Source organism: Arachis duranensis, chromosome 6, assembly GCF_000817695.3.
Source record: "Arachis duranensis cultivar V14167 chromosome 6, aradu.V14167.gnm2.J7QH, whole genome shotgun sequence".
Taxonomy (NCBI): Eukaryota; Viridiplantae; Streptophyta; class Magnoliopsida; order Fabales; family Fabaceae; genus Arachis; species Arachis duranensis.
The window spans coordinates 107,087,649-107,105,032 of NC_029777.3; the positions used below are offsets into that span (position 1 = coordinate 107,087,649).

Sequence of the window (17,384 nt, forward strand, 5' to 3'; positions counted from 1 at the left end):
TAATTTTGGGTATCAAGTAATTTTATAGAGAGAAAGGAAAATGATGAGTTTTTTTTATAGAAAATCCCTTGTTTAAAACGCTATCGTATTAAATCTTTCATGTTAAAGTTGGAGACTAATTTATCCTATTTAAAATAACATCGTTTAGAATAGTTATAAAATAATATTTTGACCACGTATACAGGAACTAATATGTCCTAAAAATAATATATATCATTCAACTTGATATATTACACTAATCATCTCCATATAAAAAAAAATGTTTTGTAAATTGATTAAAAAGACATATATGACATATATTTAATAATCTTAAAAATTAAAGACCTACTTAATTTTTTTTTAAAAACAAATCTGTTAAATGACCAAATTTTTTGAAATCTATTTAAAATATTATTAAAGAATAAAGAAAAGTGTGATGCTATATTCACTCATTTAAAATGACAGAGACTTCAATATTATTGGCTGTGCGACATTTGAATATGAAATGCAGTAGAAAGAGTTGGATAGTGATGAGGTGGAAATGAAGTGTGGATTGGGTTTGTGAAATGTGAAGCTTATCCGAACACATAACAAAACTCAATACTCAATTGAATATTGAATTGAAGAAGCAAACATAAGAAGGCCGGTGGGGCCCTTCCCTTGAACTCAACATTCAACGCCCACCTTCCCAATTTTGTAATTTTATTCTTTTATTAAGAATAATAAAATAATATGAGACATTATATCTTAAGAGCGAGTCTTTTAAGGTTAAAAATACAACAAACATTTAAATTGGTCCCAAAATGTTAAATCAGACACTTTAATGTTTAATAAATTTTTACTATTTTAAAACTTTTTAAAATAAATTTTTATCTATAAAAAATTAATTTATCTTATAAAAATATTTGTCAAAAATTTAATTATTTTATAATAAATTTATTAAAAATTTATTTATTAAAGTTTATTAAAACTAATTTAAATATATACTCTTAAAAATATATTGATATTTTAAATATATTTTTCTATGCCTTATATATCCAATCTCATCAAGCTAAGGAATTCAATAAATGTATAAATAAGGGAATGATCTTTCTCTGAATGAGTGAATGAACAATCATACTATCTTAAACCAGATTCAATAGCTGATCGAATTTATTACTTGAAAAATAATTTGTAGCAAACTCCGATAAATTATATTGTGTTCGGTAGTCCGTTGGACTCCTGGCGGAGAAATTGTTGGAAGTGAGGGCCGGAATTTGAGTGTCAAAGTTGAGATGGTGTGGAATCATCAGTTGGAGCCATCTGTAAAGATATTTCGATATTAAAATAAACGTTCGTATAAGTAAGTGACCAATTTAAATAAAAGTGATGTATATGATGAGAGGGATAAGTTCCTCTCCTTTATTCACTATTTGTTTCAGTGATCTTTTTACTTGAATCTTATCCTTTAAAAATTTTCGTCAACTGTCCGAATCTTCTTTTGTAAAGATCGGATTACGTCGAGAACATCTCGTCATACAGACTAGATACAAATCCGTTTAATAAATTTCTAATTTTTTATTGAGTTGAGTCAGAATATGTTATAAATCTATTTTATTAAAATTAAACGGTAATACTATATGATAAACTTATTTTGATAATTAAATTTAATCAAATTAGTTTACTAATTTATTAACACCATAAACATCAATTAAAAAAATAAGACACATAAAAAATTAATTAAATTTAATTACAAAAATAATTTATTTTTCCAACATTTTTAAAAACAAAATCTGATTACCTGACCTAACCAATTTCTACTCAAACATGGCTCTATATGTAAAAATATTTTGTTGCGTGAAATGCAAGATAAAAAGGATCTATCTATTTTCTCAATCTAGTAATTACAAGCACATATTATCTCTCTCTCATTTGTGGTAAAAGGAGTGGCACAACTCATAAAGCAATTAAAACCTAGAAATAAAATAGATAAATAGCACTATTTATACGCACATGCCTTAAAATTGAAGTTGTACTCTTTATAGAATTTCAAGGACCACAACCAACTGTATTTATTTATTTAAACACACATTGACATATATAGGCATATAAAAGAATATTATTCATACACAATATTTTTTATATCAGTATAAAAAAATAGTTGTTATTAATTAATTAAAATAATTTAACAAATAAAAATATATATTTAATTATTAAAAAATTAATATAAAAAATATTTTTTTTTTTTCATATTAGGATACCTAAATTTAGGGGTGTACATGGGTCGAAGCACACCGGGTTTGGCTTAACTCAAACTCGATTCGAAATATAGACCGAACCTAATTTTTAGATCATAACTCGATTCTAGATTCGATGAAATCTACACACTTTTGGGTCAGGTGAAAATCGGATAAAAATCGGGTGAAAATCGAGTCTTTAGCATGTAAAAATCATCTAATCTCTAACCATTATTTCACAATTCATATAGTAAAATTCACTTAAAAAAATATAACAAGAATCAACCATTTTTTAAAATTAAAGCATAACCGTAATCAATACTAATATTGTCTAATAACACCAAATATTTAAATCAATACAAATAACACAATATTATGTAATAGTCTAAAGTATTATGCATTTTAAACATAAAACATTAACTTATAATCTTATAATAACTAATAACACAAAATATTAAGGTTTACAATATTTAAACTCTACATAAGAATAGCCATCATCCATCACTAATAACAAAAAATATTAATTATGTATGATGACTCGAACTATGACTCAGATCCGATCCAAAATAATGACCGGATCTTTTTTTGAAATCTTTACTCGACCCTAAATCCGATGAAATCACACTAAATTAGTCCTTAAAATGTTCAAAACTAAATCAAATCTTCAAGTTGGGTCGGGTCATGGACACTCCTATCCAAATTGATATGAAGAGAGTGAGAATGTGATAGGATAGAAATTAGGAACTTATATAATTCCAATTTCCATCATCACGTGGTGGCGGTGGTGAGGTTTGGGGAAGTCACCATCATATACCACCTTTTGTTGGTTGTTAACCTACACGCAAATGCTTCCTTTCTATTTTATACATTTCTTATTTTATTTGTGAAACATGCTTGAGGAAACCAAAACCATACTAATTATGGATCTACAACTACAATGCATGGCTAGAAAATAATGTATCCTCTCACTTTTTGCTCTTGTTTGATTTTACAAAGTATGATTTCACCTCTTACAACATTTGTTTTACATATTTTCTTTTAGTTTCATTTAAATCTTTATATAAAGTGAAATCTACTTACAAAATAAATTGATATAAAAATTTAAGGGAATCTATTTCTTGTTAATTTATAACTAATTGTTTTATACGGATGTATTTTTTTAAAGATTGAATTTCATTTTGGTTCAAATTGAGTCAATTTTCATAAATTTAATTTATGGATATTCATGATCTATTCTAAATCAATCTTTTTGTTTTAAATCATGTCTAAAATTGACTTAATTTATTTTTTTAGTCAAATTTGGATCAAATTTTAGGTTGGTCCAACTTGACTATCCTATGTTAAATTTTTTGAGAAGTATATTATTCAACAAAATCAATGATAAATTATCCTTTTATATTAGAACTAATAAATTTTAGATTATATAATATTTATATTAAAATATTTTGTTTTGATATACATCTTGTATAATATAATATATGTTGAATGTTATCTGTAGTTACTTTAAATTCATGTACATTGTTTGCACAATGTGTTGACTCGGTTTGACCAAGTCATTTTCTAAATTATTATAAGTGGAGTTTTTGTTTTTTGTGGGGTCTAACTCAACAATTCGAGTTGGTCAATTTTTTTGGGTCATAGAGTTGGTGTTTCGAAAACGATCCAAGATAACACTTCAGCCAGATTAAAATTTAGCTCAGCCCAACCCCATAAATAACCCTAACAAAAAATTGAGTGGTCAGCTCACTCGTTCACTTCAACAAGTATCGGGATTCGAATTCTGCCTTGTACATGCAGCAATTCATTGGCCAGCAGCAGACCCTTAAATGGAGCTCAGATCCACGACGGATTAGTTTTTAATCTGTCGGATTGGAAAATACCATAAAAAATAAAAAAAATTGACAAAATATAAAATAAACCAATTTGAATTGACTAAGTGGTTCGCTTACTTATCTTTATCTGCTTAAACAAATATCGAAAAATTTAAATCTCACATTATGTATACAACAACTATCTGAAATTTTTTTTGTCATGCAACTCACACACACTGTCTAAGATATTCTACTTAAAAGTTCATCTTGTACAACTTATGCCATTAGTACAAGACTCCAACCACCAAGGGAAAAAACTCCTTGAAATCTCACATGAAAATTCCTCATTTTTCTTCTTAACCTTTCTTTCTTTGCTTTTTGTTTGGTAAGGACAAAAAATCCTCTATTCATTTTTTTGCTGCAAGTCTTTACTCTCAAACCTACACAAGGCTCAAGCCCATACCAACTTTATCAAGCTTGTACCTGACAAGATGACTTGACAAAACTTACTTAAATTGCTTTTCGTTCAAATAAAAAAAAAAATACAGAAGTGCTGGACCATAGAAGGGAGGAAAAAGAAAAACAGTTAACAACGATGGAAAGACATGGAATACCAAAAAATTAAAGAGAAATACCAAAAAAAACGATGGAAAGACATGTAGAAGCTAAGTGACCATTTAGCCATTTGATATTAGAATATATTGGCTTTTCAAAAAAAAAAAAAAATTGGTATGATAGGATTTGGCATATCAATTGACATCCGAACTTTTTGTTTTTGATATTGGAATGTCAATGGTATTTTTTTTAAATGTGAATTATTGGGATGTTATTATTAAATGTGAAACAATTAGAAAAGTAAAAATTAGATTGTTGGATTTGTTAGGGGTACAGAAATTAAACCGTCTAATTTGTAGAAGTATAGAAATTGGACTGTCTAATTTGTGAGAGGTATAGAATTTATATTAAAAAAAATAAAAAAAATTGATTTACAGAAAAATTGAACCCTCCGATTTATGTACTTTCTACAATTTTAAAAAATACAAAAACTTATAATGTTAAAATATATCACTACTTTTACTTTCATACCCAAAAAAAGCGCCATTGAAATACATGAGTTGAATAATAAAATTGTGAATTCTTAATAATTTTTTTGTGAAATTATAGTCAGACTAAACCAGGCCTAGTGGAGTTAACAGTCAATTAAGAAAAAGGTTGTTGAGCTGAGACATAAAAAAAAACTGAGTTATTTATATGTTTAAAGCAAATTTAATACTATTCTACGAATTTATTTATTCACTTACTGGGGATAAAATTTAGTCTCCTTTTATTTGTACTATGCATAATAACTAAATGATAGTATATATTTATAGATAATTTTATAGCACATCAAACGTATTTTTAGAATCAATTTACATACATTTTTAGTATAAAAGAATTTTACACAAACAACTAATTATTTGTTGTCACATAACAAAAGTAACTAATTTTTAAATTTATTATTTAAAAAATTATCTAGATACAAAAATTCGATTGAATAACCGTGTAAAATTTTTTATATTGTTAATTCATCAAAATTTAAAAAACCAAACCAAGACATTAGGTTGGAAAACCTCCAAGTTGGTGTCATAATCAAGCATGTGCATTTCCTAATGTCGTTATTAACCAAATAGGACTACATTCAATGAATCTAGATTTTTAGGGTTTCTACAAATATTTCAATTCCAAAAGGTATGCACCAACTCATGGCAATTAAAACATGCAACAACTTGTCCCTGATAGAGAACAGGTGTTTGTTATGATGCTTAAAAGATGTTGCCTAATTGTTAACATAAGTTAAATAATTAATTTTATATTTTAAAGTATAAAAGTTAAAAACTGAGTATTTTAAAACTATTATAAAAGATAATTTAGACAATAATTAGACACTAAACAAAAGACACCATAAAATTGGCCTAGAGAATATAACAACAGCAAATTTCAAGGGAAAAAAGTCACGAAAAAACACACATGATTTTATAGCTTACAAAAGGTTGAAGCTCAACAACAGGCTGGATACTTCATATTTAACATTGTCTAGTTCTAACATTATAATTTCTCAAATCTGTCATAATTGTCATGCTCAATAACGTTCACTTTGGAGCAAAAAATTTTATGTTTTACTATTAAAAAAATGCTAATTTTTTTTGTCAATCCAAAAACTAGATTTTTTTTTATTTTGTCTGTTACGTATTTTGTACTTTTCTTTTGCAAAACTTGCATAACCCTCCTCTGTTAAATGGAATATAAGACTTATTTTATGTAACTATAATATTCTATTGAGACATAACATTTATGGATAACCTTCTCTTGGCCATTGAACCATAACCGGAGCTTGAGACAATTTATATAGGCCACAATAGTCAGTTGAAATTGAACAGAGATCATAATAAAAGATAAACCATAATACTATATCCCAAGTAAATTTATTTGTAAAATCAATGATATGAATCTTTGAACATATAACAAATATTAAAATTTAAAACAAGACTTGTATGAAAGCTATACTTGTTTTGATGATTGAAGGCAAGATTATAAATTAACTTACACCATTGAGTAGATGTTTTTGTGAGTCTTATATTTTGGACTATAATGTAAATATGTAATCCATGATAAAAACTAATATGTAATAAGCCATGTAGAATTTTCACACAAATTTATCCTATGGCCTTAAGAAAAAAGCCAAGTAAATCTAGCCGGTTTATCATTAGCAACTTGAGCAAACAAAAATAAAGATTCTGATTCTTATCTAACCTTTTTTTTCCCATTCAATTGCTAAAATATGATTATACATCTGGATGAATATGCGCATCACTTTGATGCACATCAATCATCAATGAATTTTCCAATAACAATTCAACTTTTGCTATGCCAGTGGCTTACAAATCTTGAAAAGATCATGTCAAGGAATGATCATGATCTTTTAAAGACAGATAGAAATCAATTTCATGAAGCCAGTGAGCTTGTGCTTCGTACTTAAGCTATAACCTAAGGATATATGCCACCCATATCCAAATTGTCCATTCTAAAAGCAGGACAATTAGGTAAAATATCAACCATTTCAACACTTCCTAATTATATTTGCAATGTTCCTGCCAATCTCATCTTTTGTTTGCTCACAAACAGGGAAATCTCCAAGGTACATGTCAAAGAAAGCTCCTGAAAATTCAAATATTAGAACCCAGGTTCAGTTTGATACCATACTAAGGAATTATAGAAATTGATTTTGATTTTACTCACTGCACAATTCTTTGCTGTGGACACTTCCAATCTGATTGCCACCAACTGTCCAGATAAAACCAACATTTTTAGCAGCGCAAACACAATTTGTCAACAATCTAGTTACATACATAGATATTATAAAGGAATTGAGCATGAATTCAGTAATACATTTAAAAAAATATTCATTGAGTGTATTACTCACTTTCAGTTATCAAACGTCCATCAACTGTTCGTCGGAATTCAACTACTGTTCCCTGTAATATTATGATGATACAAATGTAATTTCATGACATAATTAGTACTTTGGGAATGTAATAGAAAGAAATTTAGTCATAGATTACTTACTAACGGTAAAGGAATATCCTGTGTGAAGTGTGAACCAAATGCAGTTATGCAATTGAAGTCTGTTGAGGGATTTGTCTGACCATAAAAAGTGTTAGAAATAGGTTTGGCAGAAGTTAGAAGCCAGAACAAATCCAGTGCAGTGGTAACAAAATGATACTACAAGAGGTAGAGTACCTTAACAAGTCGAGCCCGAAGTGACTTCTCGAAAGCACTGCAATAAAACATACAAATGGTTAACAAAATAAAATAAAATAAAAAAATCAGTTCCTGCTACCTTGCAACTTTATAATCAACTGAGGACCTATTCTTTTCAGTTCCTTTACAAGGTTGAGGTTAAACAAAATTGAATGGATGGTACCGAAAATTACTGAATCCGAATCAACCAAATTACGCTATTGATGAAAACATGGTTCAGCAACTACTTAGTAGCAATATCAAACTTCTCATTTTGTTGAATAAAGATTAGCCCAGTGGTAAAGTGGAAAATAGAGCTATGTCATTTGAACTTGAGAAACAAGGCAGAATCTGGTTTTAGAATAAATACCACATTTGAAGTTAAGTTCTTTTTCTTTTTCTTTAAAAAAAAATTAAAGATTAAAAAGGATTAAAGCATAATGGCAGCAGTCAAAATATCCTCTATAGAAGGGGAAAGCACATGCACAAACATGAGGAAAGCCAAATGTCTTTTTGTAAAGATTAAAAACACAAACTTTCACAACTTATAAGAGAAAAATATTACTTACTCTCTCACACTGTTAATTTTCATTCCTCTGCAATTTATAACAAGCCTGACTGTCATAGTGATATCTTCCCTGCAACAATAACACGCAAAAAGATCTGTCAAAACTGATACCAAAGCCATTAGTCATGAATGATGAAACCATAAAATTGGCATCCAATAGTTTGCCAAATTTTCCCTTTTGACTATTTACAGATTCCAGAAATTTTGCCATGTGTTTTTCAATAATCATTGTTAATTGCAATCACAGAGATGAGAATTCTTTTATCTGTTAATAAAAATTATGTATATGTAAAATATCACATATGATGTCGAGACCTCAGAAGATCCTGGTAGATATCCTGACGATTATTCAGTTCATCAGTGGAAATTGATGCATATTTTGAGCCCAGTTTCTCACAGAGGGAGTATGGATGAACATCTGTTAAATAAAGACCAGGAGTCTCTCAATAAACAAAGAACTTTGCTAACGACAGGATAAGTATCAAAAACTATTTCTTTTATCTTTTCAAAGGAAAAGGCAAACACATATCAGGCATTCAAGGAAACTTACAGAATCCAAAAGCATAGAGCTTCAGTGACTTGATTCTAACTATTGTCATGTTTTTAGATCCTGTACCAACCAGCACCTGAAACAAATTAAGCTCATTAATTTATTTGAAAATGAAGGTAAGTGTGACCTTAAGATGCCACATGTGCTCATAGGCCAATGGATAAAATCAAATGCTTGAATCATTCAATATATAGTTGGGTTGGATGGTTTTAACAAACTTGTAATGTGTAAATTATGATCCAATCCAAGATCCATTCATTTGCCACCCCAAACTACTTCTACTACTACAACAACAACAACAACAAAGTCTTTTTCACCTAGATGGGATTGCATAATCATTAATCACATTATTGATCCAAGGTCATGAAAATTCGATATTATGTTTGCTGTCAACTGACAACTTGGGATCGGCTATGAAAAAAATTTGCAACAAAGCGTAACATAGGTAGAATTCATCTGAACAACTAGCTAAGTAATTCCCAACAATATTTATATTTGTTAACCACCTTGAATCTTAGCCATCAATAAGAAAAGAATCTTGCAGTATAATGTTCACTGAAACTCAAACAGGCCTGGTGCGAATAGTTAACATACAAAAGAGCCAAAAGAATGAGAACAAGAAACCAAACATTAACCTCAGAGTTGAAGCCAGCACTCTGCTCTCCAGCCAACGCATTTTCCAGAATCATAGGAAACTCAATTCCAGTTTTAGGCTCCACTGCAGCTTTTGCTAGATTCAATTCATGAAACAACAAACGGGGACATCCTTGGCGCTCAACCTCCTTAGCCACTTGTTCGGTTCCTCCATGCATTGGCACATCAGGATCCTGCCATGGGCCAGCTAGTACATTTGATGATCTAGCATCAATATCAATGAAAAAAAATTAAAAGAAAACCAAAAGAGCTGCAATTGCAGTAAATAAAGAATGAAAACTCGGAAAGTAAACATTCAAATTGTTAACAAATTAGATCACATAACAAAATTAGAGTAAACCATTGAATTAGTTCTCGAAGTTGGCAACCTATTTCAAATTCATCCCTCGAGGGTTCAACAGTCAAAGGACGGACGAATTTAAAATCAGTTGCCAACTTCTGAACAATAATTACAATCATCAACTACATTAATAATTGATTACGAGTCCTCCATTAACTTACATATGTTGACATTCCATAATTGATTATGAGTCCTCCAAATATCATTTTAAAAATGGAAATGGAAAAAAAAAATCTAACTAATTGAGGAATTTAATCAAACATCTAAAAGTCATTCTTAGAAGCGACAACGTACAAATTTTGAAGGGGTGGCACCAATGCTGCAGCTAATGAAAGAACAGGGAACGATTGAAACCTCTTAGCTTCTCTCCAAATCAAATCCATCGTTAAACTCGAAACCTTTCCCAAACTCGCAGACGAAAAATTTCTCTTCCTTTTCGACCTAAACCGAAACCCAAACCCGTCATCATTTCCAACGCTAGGCACATTCTTAACCCTAACAGAAGAACCAGTAGTTGCAACACCAGCACCACCACCATTCCCCATTCGAATTCCGCCATAACCGTTATTGGAACCTGCAATGTCCTGCGCCAAATTCGAGACGGAAGCGCCAGTGAACAATAGCAAAAACGCGCCGGCGAACTTCGAAACGCAGCAGAACGCGTCATTCCCGAAGCTTCTAGAATTCTCGAGAAAAGAAAAGATCGTGTTAGAGTTAATGAAATTGTGAACAATAAAAGGATCCACATTGAAGAAGAGTGAATCCGGATACAGAGAATCAGAATCCATTGGGTATAACCAATCGTTCTTCATTGCGGAAACGCAAGGATCGATTTGAAAAAGAAAAAAAATTAATGGAGGTCCAAGAAAAAAGGAGAATGAAGAAAACGTTTCTTTTGTGAGAGGGGTTTTTTAGATATTTTAAATTTTTGTAAGGGGGTTTTAAAATTGTGAGGGAGAAACTGGGAATTAAATATGAAAGGAAGCTTTTGGAATGAAAATGCGTGATAAATAAAATGAAAATGGGTCCGCATTGAAGAGAATCAGAGAGAGAGAATAGAGAATATGCTTTGGGTGGAAAAGAGGAACAAGTCACCGCTCAACGGTGGCCGGTGAGATTCTGCGCTTCCAAACAGAATCTGGGGACACAATTGGAAAACTTGTTTTCTTTTCTTTCTTCCAAGTGGAATTTTTTTGCTTGTTTCCGACCAGCACCCAATTCTATGTTACATTGATATTCTTTTTTGGTCCCGCCACGCATCTAACATTTTTATGGTACAAATTTAATTAAGTTGGCCTAAATTTCAACAAAAATCACTTATACAATAATTCAATATACATGTAAATCACGCATTTTCTTTTCACATTTTTTTTACGTTTTTTTTATTGTCGTTTTTTTTTGTTATTTTTTTCCTATTCTTTTTTTTCACTTGTTGTAGCATTTTTTTATTTTATTTTTATTAATAAGAATGAGGAGTTTTAAATTCTAGAAAATTTATTTTAAAAAATAACACTAAAATTTTTTAGTCGTAACACAAAAATTAATTTTGATATTAATTTTTTTAGCTGTAACATAGATTCTAGTAAAAAGAATAAAATAAAAAAAATTATAAGAATGTGAACTAAAATGATGATGATAATGATGAAAAATGAAAATTTTAAATTGTACATAATTTATTAAAAATAACATTATTAACTTTTTAATTATGATACAAATTCTTGTTAAAATGGTAAAATAAGAAGAATTTTGAGAAAGTGAAATAAAAAGAAAAAGATAATGATAACAGAAAAGGAAGAAAAGATTTGAATTGTGTATAATTTATTAGAAAATAATATCGAAATTTTTTAATTGTGACACATAAAGTTTTTTAATGTTGACACCGAAATTTCTTAACTGTGATACGAAAAATTGTTTAACCATTTTTTTATTATTTAATTAATTGAGTGGTATTAAACTCATATATAAGATGTTTAGCCATTTCTTATGTCTTTTGTAACAAATTATTGTATTTTTTTATTCTAAAATAAATTTAAAGGTATTTTGTTGATCGAATGAATTAAGATGTTGAATATGTGTAGTTCTTTAAAATTATTTTGTGTTATTTATGAAAAAATTTAGTGTCATTTCTAATAGATTTTTTGTGTCATTAATCTAAATTTTTTTTATTATTAAACTAATTGTGTAATATTGAACTAAGAAAAAAAAGATGAGTAGATGATGATTATTATAATGATAGTGAAAAAAGAGGAGAAAGAAGAGAAAAAAGACGAATAAAAAAAATTGTATGTAAAATAAGTTTGATAAAAATTGAAGTTGATTTCATATGAAAATAATTGTATGTAAATTTTTACTAATAATTTTATATTATTGATAAAAAAATATTGTTCTATCCATGAAAGTTCCACCGAGTTATAGCAACTCTTTAGAATAGCGGGTTGATTCGTCCATCATCGACTTCAGACACTTACGAAGAAAATTTCGATACTCAAATTAGGGTCGAAATCCTAATAAAGAAGCGACTAGCAAGTAAATAAGAGAGTATGAATGCATAATTTTTTGTTTTTCAATTGTTCTTTTTACGTTATTTCTCCCTCGTTACAAATAGTTAGAATTCATTATATTTAGTAGGACTCGAACTATGTTAATATTCTCGATAGATTTTGCCTTTGTTACCATTATCAATTTTATGATTTTGTCATTATCTCGATTTGGTTTGTTATTTAATTTGTGGCTTATAAATTCGAGTTTATAGTAGTTGTGGTCGAAATATAAAGTACGTATTAAGTATTTAAAAGAGTAACTAATTTCTTTAAATAATTATTTACTATTAAAAATAGTTAATGTAATTTGTTAAATTTTATTGATTAATAATAAAAATCATTTCAAAGTAGTTAGTGTTTGTCTATCAAGAAAAAATTATTTTAATTTAATAAACTAATATATTTAAACTTTTATATTGTTATTCAATTGTATATTCCTTTAAAAATTCTAATCAATAAAAAACTAAAAAGTGGGTATAAATTAGTCCTCAATTTCTTTTCGGCCTTTTTATTTAATTTTATATTAGTTGTCACTTGGATTAAAGTGAATGATCTGACTTATGGTCTAAAAAAGGTCATTCACTTACAATTATTTGATAAGATAATATAGAACTCTTTTAGGTTGCATGTGCACAATAATTAAGTTGTTTTTCTTTTTTCCCTTTCCGGTGAAAACCAATTTATAATTCGTACAATTATCATACAATAACTAAATAACTAAAATATATTGTTAAAAAATTAAAAAAAGGATAATATCATTCTAGAATTTAATACTATTATTCTAATTTAATGATTTTGTGATGAATGAAAATTATAAAGGATAAACATTTTGTTTATTAAAAAATATGTCTCAAAATGATAAAGTCCATTCCCTTAAGAAAAACCAAATTTAAGAAACTCTGATAATAAGAGATGAAGAATTATTGTGTTTTTTTTTTCTTTTCTTCCAAACAAACTCTCACAGCTATGGATCGGTTGAGTTGTTTAAAGGGGCCACGGTTTGGACACGAAACATGAAATGACAGTTATGCCCATTTTGGATTTTGGTGCCATCGTTTTTTCCGTGACGTGGCTCTAACGATGGAGACAGCTCCCAAACTATGTTGGTTACTTGCATCGTCGTCGGCGTTTTCTTTCCTTTCGCGTTTTCGTTTGGACAAAAATTGTAACACCCATTTTCGCGGAAACGAGTTGCACAAGAAAAATTGCACTCCACTTTCTCATTGATGCTTCTGATTTTCTTTTATTTTGACTCTTCTTGAGAGTGAACAAAGTTGAATCAAGCCGTTCTAGAGCGAAGAAGTGGTGAAAAAATAACTTATTTTATAATTGTTTTAATTTTTTATTTTAGAAAATCTTTTTCTAATTACTAAATAGATTACTCTTTAGAGAAAAAAAAACCCTCTGTTTACCTTGCGGAAGATATAATGCGATTCATTAAGAAAATAATAACATATGTATCAAATTGATGAACACGTTTTTAGTTTTTTAATTAAATCAAATTCAAATTTTAAATTATTCACGCAATCAAATAATTATAATTCTTAAAGGGTATATTAGTATTTTTATAGTTAAGAATAATTCTGTACATTTAATTTCATTGATCTAAAATCAAAATATTTTTATTTGTTTTTAATTTTTTATATATAATTAATTTTGGACACTTATTTTAACTACTCAACACGAGGAATCTGTATTCATACTCGTATAAGATAATTTTTATTTTTGAATAAATTATATGGATAAATAGATTGAGAATTAATATTAAGTAGATATCTTAAACTGACTTGTGTTACATGCTTGTTTTATTTGTAATTCTATATAAATTAAATTTTAATTATATTTGATTTACACTAAACAAATGTAATTTACCCTAAAATAAATCAAGTTTTAATTTAGTTATCTTATCTTTATCTTTAGAAAATTTAAATTAAATTATTTTATCTTATCTTTTAGTTAGTTTATTAAAAGTCTATTTAAACACGTTTGGTAGGACAATTTACACAACTCTAACAACTAAAATTTTCAATTGCTTTATGCATATTTTTTTAGTGTGATTAAATGAGGTGAGTGATTTATTTTCTTGTTACATGAAGAAGGTAATTTTACGTGCTAGTCTCTTTCAATTTTCATTCCTTGTAGGCTAAATTCTTTGAAGGTCTAGTAAAAAAATTTCTTATCTAGTTATTTTTGTTTATCTTTTTGTGTCATTCCTTTTTTTATCCCCTTCCAATCCTTCTATTGGGACTTTAATACTTCAAATTTATTAAACTCCCTAATTCCCCCATAACTTCTTTATCGTTACCTTTCCATGGAATTCACCTCTTCTTCTTTGCAAATCACTCCCATTGAAGATCCATCCATACCACAAGAGTTTTATTTCGGTGATTACTTCTCCATCATCTTCAATTGCACCAAAAAATTGATCCAAATTATTGAACGCTCAAACCCAACTCCTGAGGTTCACTTTTCTTCTACTACAACTACAGCCACTGAAGCAATCTTGGTTCCTTCAGGCATCCTATGTAGTTGTACTCCACTCACAAACCTTAGCAGAGAAGACACAATCTTGTTACATGAAATCTTTTCTTCACTACCTGTGTCGCCTGAGGTATTGGACCAAATTTTACCTGACATAGGCGAAACTGCAAGAAGGATTTTAAGCGGTGAAAGGTGTGACTCCAACAGACGGGAGATGGTTGTGAACCTTCATGTTACCTCCTACATTGTTGTTCAAGATTCTGATATCTATAATGATGATCTCTGTCAAAACTTTTTTGAACGAGTACAATTCGTGAATCCGTTGGAGGGATCGAAAACTGATGAGCAAGATGATGATGCTGAATGCGCGATTTGTTTGGAGAAGTTTGACTATGGTAATGAAGATTCAAGCGTAGAAATTGTTCGTACAAATTGCTGGCATGTTTTTCATGATCGCTGCTTGCTCCGCTGGCTCCGACGCTGTGCCAACTGTCAGTCGCCGTATTCTTGTCCATTGTGCCGCAGCATCATATTTCCAACTTCAAAGACAAATGATGAATAGGTTCATCTTCACCATGCTATATTCCCACCACTAAAATTTCAAGGAACCTTTTTTTTGTGTTCCGTAGGGTTCTTTAATTTGTTTTAATTATGTAGCATTATTATCCTAATTGTTAAAATGTGAATAAATAGTAATTTTCTTAACATAGGATAAATCTTCAATCTTAAGAGTATAATTCTAATAGTTGTTTTGTTAAATCAGTCTGCGTAAATTAATTTTGCACAAACAATAAGAATCGGTTAATTTGTCGTGTTATTCTGAATTTTATTAAACTTGAGTGTTTTTGAAGATAATTATCAATCGCCTCTGATTTTGCACTTCATGGCCTTGTGGATACCTCCTTATGCCTCCCAATGCGGATTCTTAAGGTTCCGGATCACAGATATATTAGGGCTTATTTGGATGAGCTTCTAAAAAAATATTTTTTTAGTTATCTGTTTTTAAAAGATTTTATGAAAAAGCAAAAGTAATTTTATGTTTGGGTATCTTATACAAAAAGATTTTTTTATCTATCAATTATGTTTAGGTATAATAATATAAAAGTACTTTTTTATTTATTTAGTACATGAAAAACATCTTTTTTTTTAAAGAAAAAAGATCTTTTAAAAAAAGATGTAAATTACAGCTTCTCAAAAAAGATATTTTTTTATTTTCCTAGTGTTTTTACTTTTATTATTAGAAATTTACCAAACACCCTAAAAAAATAAAAAAGATCTTTTTTATTGAAAAAAGATATTTTTTTATCAAAATAATGACGCCCAAATAAGCACTTAGTCCAATAATTAATTTATTAATTTACTTAAGTAAATATTAGAAATTTGAATTTCTTTTTATGTATATAATAATTTTCAAGTTAATGACAAATTCTTAAACAGAATTAAGTATCGCAACAATATCGCAATAGTAGATTAATTCTTAACATACTGAATTGGGAATACAATAAAAAAAATAAAAAAAATAAAATTTTTTCGTAAAAAGAAAAAAAATAATAAAATTTTCGTACATTAAATAATCTTTTTTTTTATACTAAAGATAGAAGATTCAAACATGTAATTTTTTAATTGAGTATGGAAAGACTATGCCATTTGAACTATAACTCATTTACGTACACTAAATAATCTTATTACAAATCTTTTGTTATTTTGGATGAAATTTGGTGTAATATATTTAAATGTCTAATTTTAAAAGAAAAATAAGAAGACAAGAGATTATGCACGTTAAATTAGTTTGACTATCAAATTCGATTCTAAATCCTTTAAACAATTATTAGAGTACTCCGATTATTATGTTATACAATGGATATGTTATCAATTGGCCAATTATTAGGTTTCGTAAGGAATTATAAAGAGATGTTCCTCCATCTTTCCTCAAATCCTCAATTATAAAGGATTGCTTTGTGCTTTGAGGATGTTTGGTTATTTTCAATATCTAAGGCTGTGTTTATTTTCGTAGACAGAATACGACACTAAGATAAAGATATTGAAATAGAGATATTAAAAATTATTTTTTATATATTGTATTTAAATACAATAAATAAGATATTAATATAATATCTAATATTATATTTAGATAAATATAAATAAAATTAAAATATTATATAAAATTATTAAAATAGATTTATCTAATAAAATGAATAAGATTTTTCACAAGATAATAAAAAAAGATAATAGAAGAATAATAAATAATAACTATAAACAAAAAAGAAAAAGTTTTTATTAAAAATTCTGTGTCCACCTTCTTATCTCAGTGTCTATCCAAAAATGAAATAAAAATGTTTTAGAAACATTGTATCTGGTGTCCATGTCTCTCTATCCAAACATGTCCTTACATATTTATTGTTTATGTCTCTGTGACCTATCAACAGAAACAAACACAACCTAAGATAACGAAGGGTGTGTTTGGGAAA

General features: G+C 28.4%; 2 protein-coding genes across 2 annotated transcripts; one reads left to right on the plus strand and one right to left on the minus strand.

Moving 5' to 3' along the window:
* Nucleotides 1–6,797: 6,797 nt before the first annotated feature.
* Nucleotides 6,798–11,129, minus strand: LOC107495559 (fatty-acid-binding protein 2). The gene is made up of 10 exons (XM_016116704.3): nt 10,190–11,129; nt 9,537–9,759; nt 8,902–8,977; nt 8,667–8,769; nt 8,353–8,421; nt 7,784–7,820; nt 7,610–7,684; nt 7,467–7,518; nt 7,283–7,327; nt 6,798–7,201 (listed from the first exon to the last, which is right to left on the minus strand). Exons 1-10 carry the CDS (start codon nt 10,705–10,707, stop codon nt 7,104–7,106), a joined length of 1,296 nt encoding a protein of 431 aa, XP_015972190.1. The 5' UTR covers nt 10,708–11,129; the 3' UTR covers nt 6,798–7,103.
* A 3,617-nt stretch (nt 11,130–14,746) lies between these two features.
* LOC127748530 (uncharacterized) lies at nt 14,747–15,478 on the plus strand. The gene has a single exon (XM_052263147.1). The coding sequence runs from the start codon at nt 14,747–14,749 to the stop codon at nt 15,476–15,478; it is 732 nt and encodes a 243-aa protein (XP_052119107.1).
* Nucleotides 15,479–17,384: the final 1,906 nt, after the last annotated feature.

Coding starts and splice junctions, on each gene's coding strand:
- LOC127748530 (XM_052263147.1), top strand. CDS start 14,747: ATGGAATTCACCTCTTCTTCTTTGCAAATCACTCCCATTGAAGATCCA.
- LOC107495559 (XM_016116704.3), bottom strand. CDS start 10,707: ATGAAGAACGATTGGTTATACCCAATGGATTCTGATTCTCTGTATCCG. Junction 9,760..10,189: donor GTGCCACCCCTTCAAAATTT/GTACGTTGTCGC, acceptor TATTGATGCTAG/ATCATCAAATGTACTAGCTG. Junction 7,202..7,282: donor CCACAGCAAAGAATTGTGCA/GTGAGTAAAATC, acceptor TTGAATTTTCAG/GAGCTTTCTTTGACATGTAC.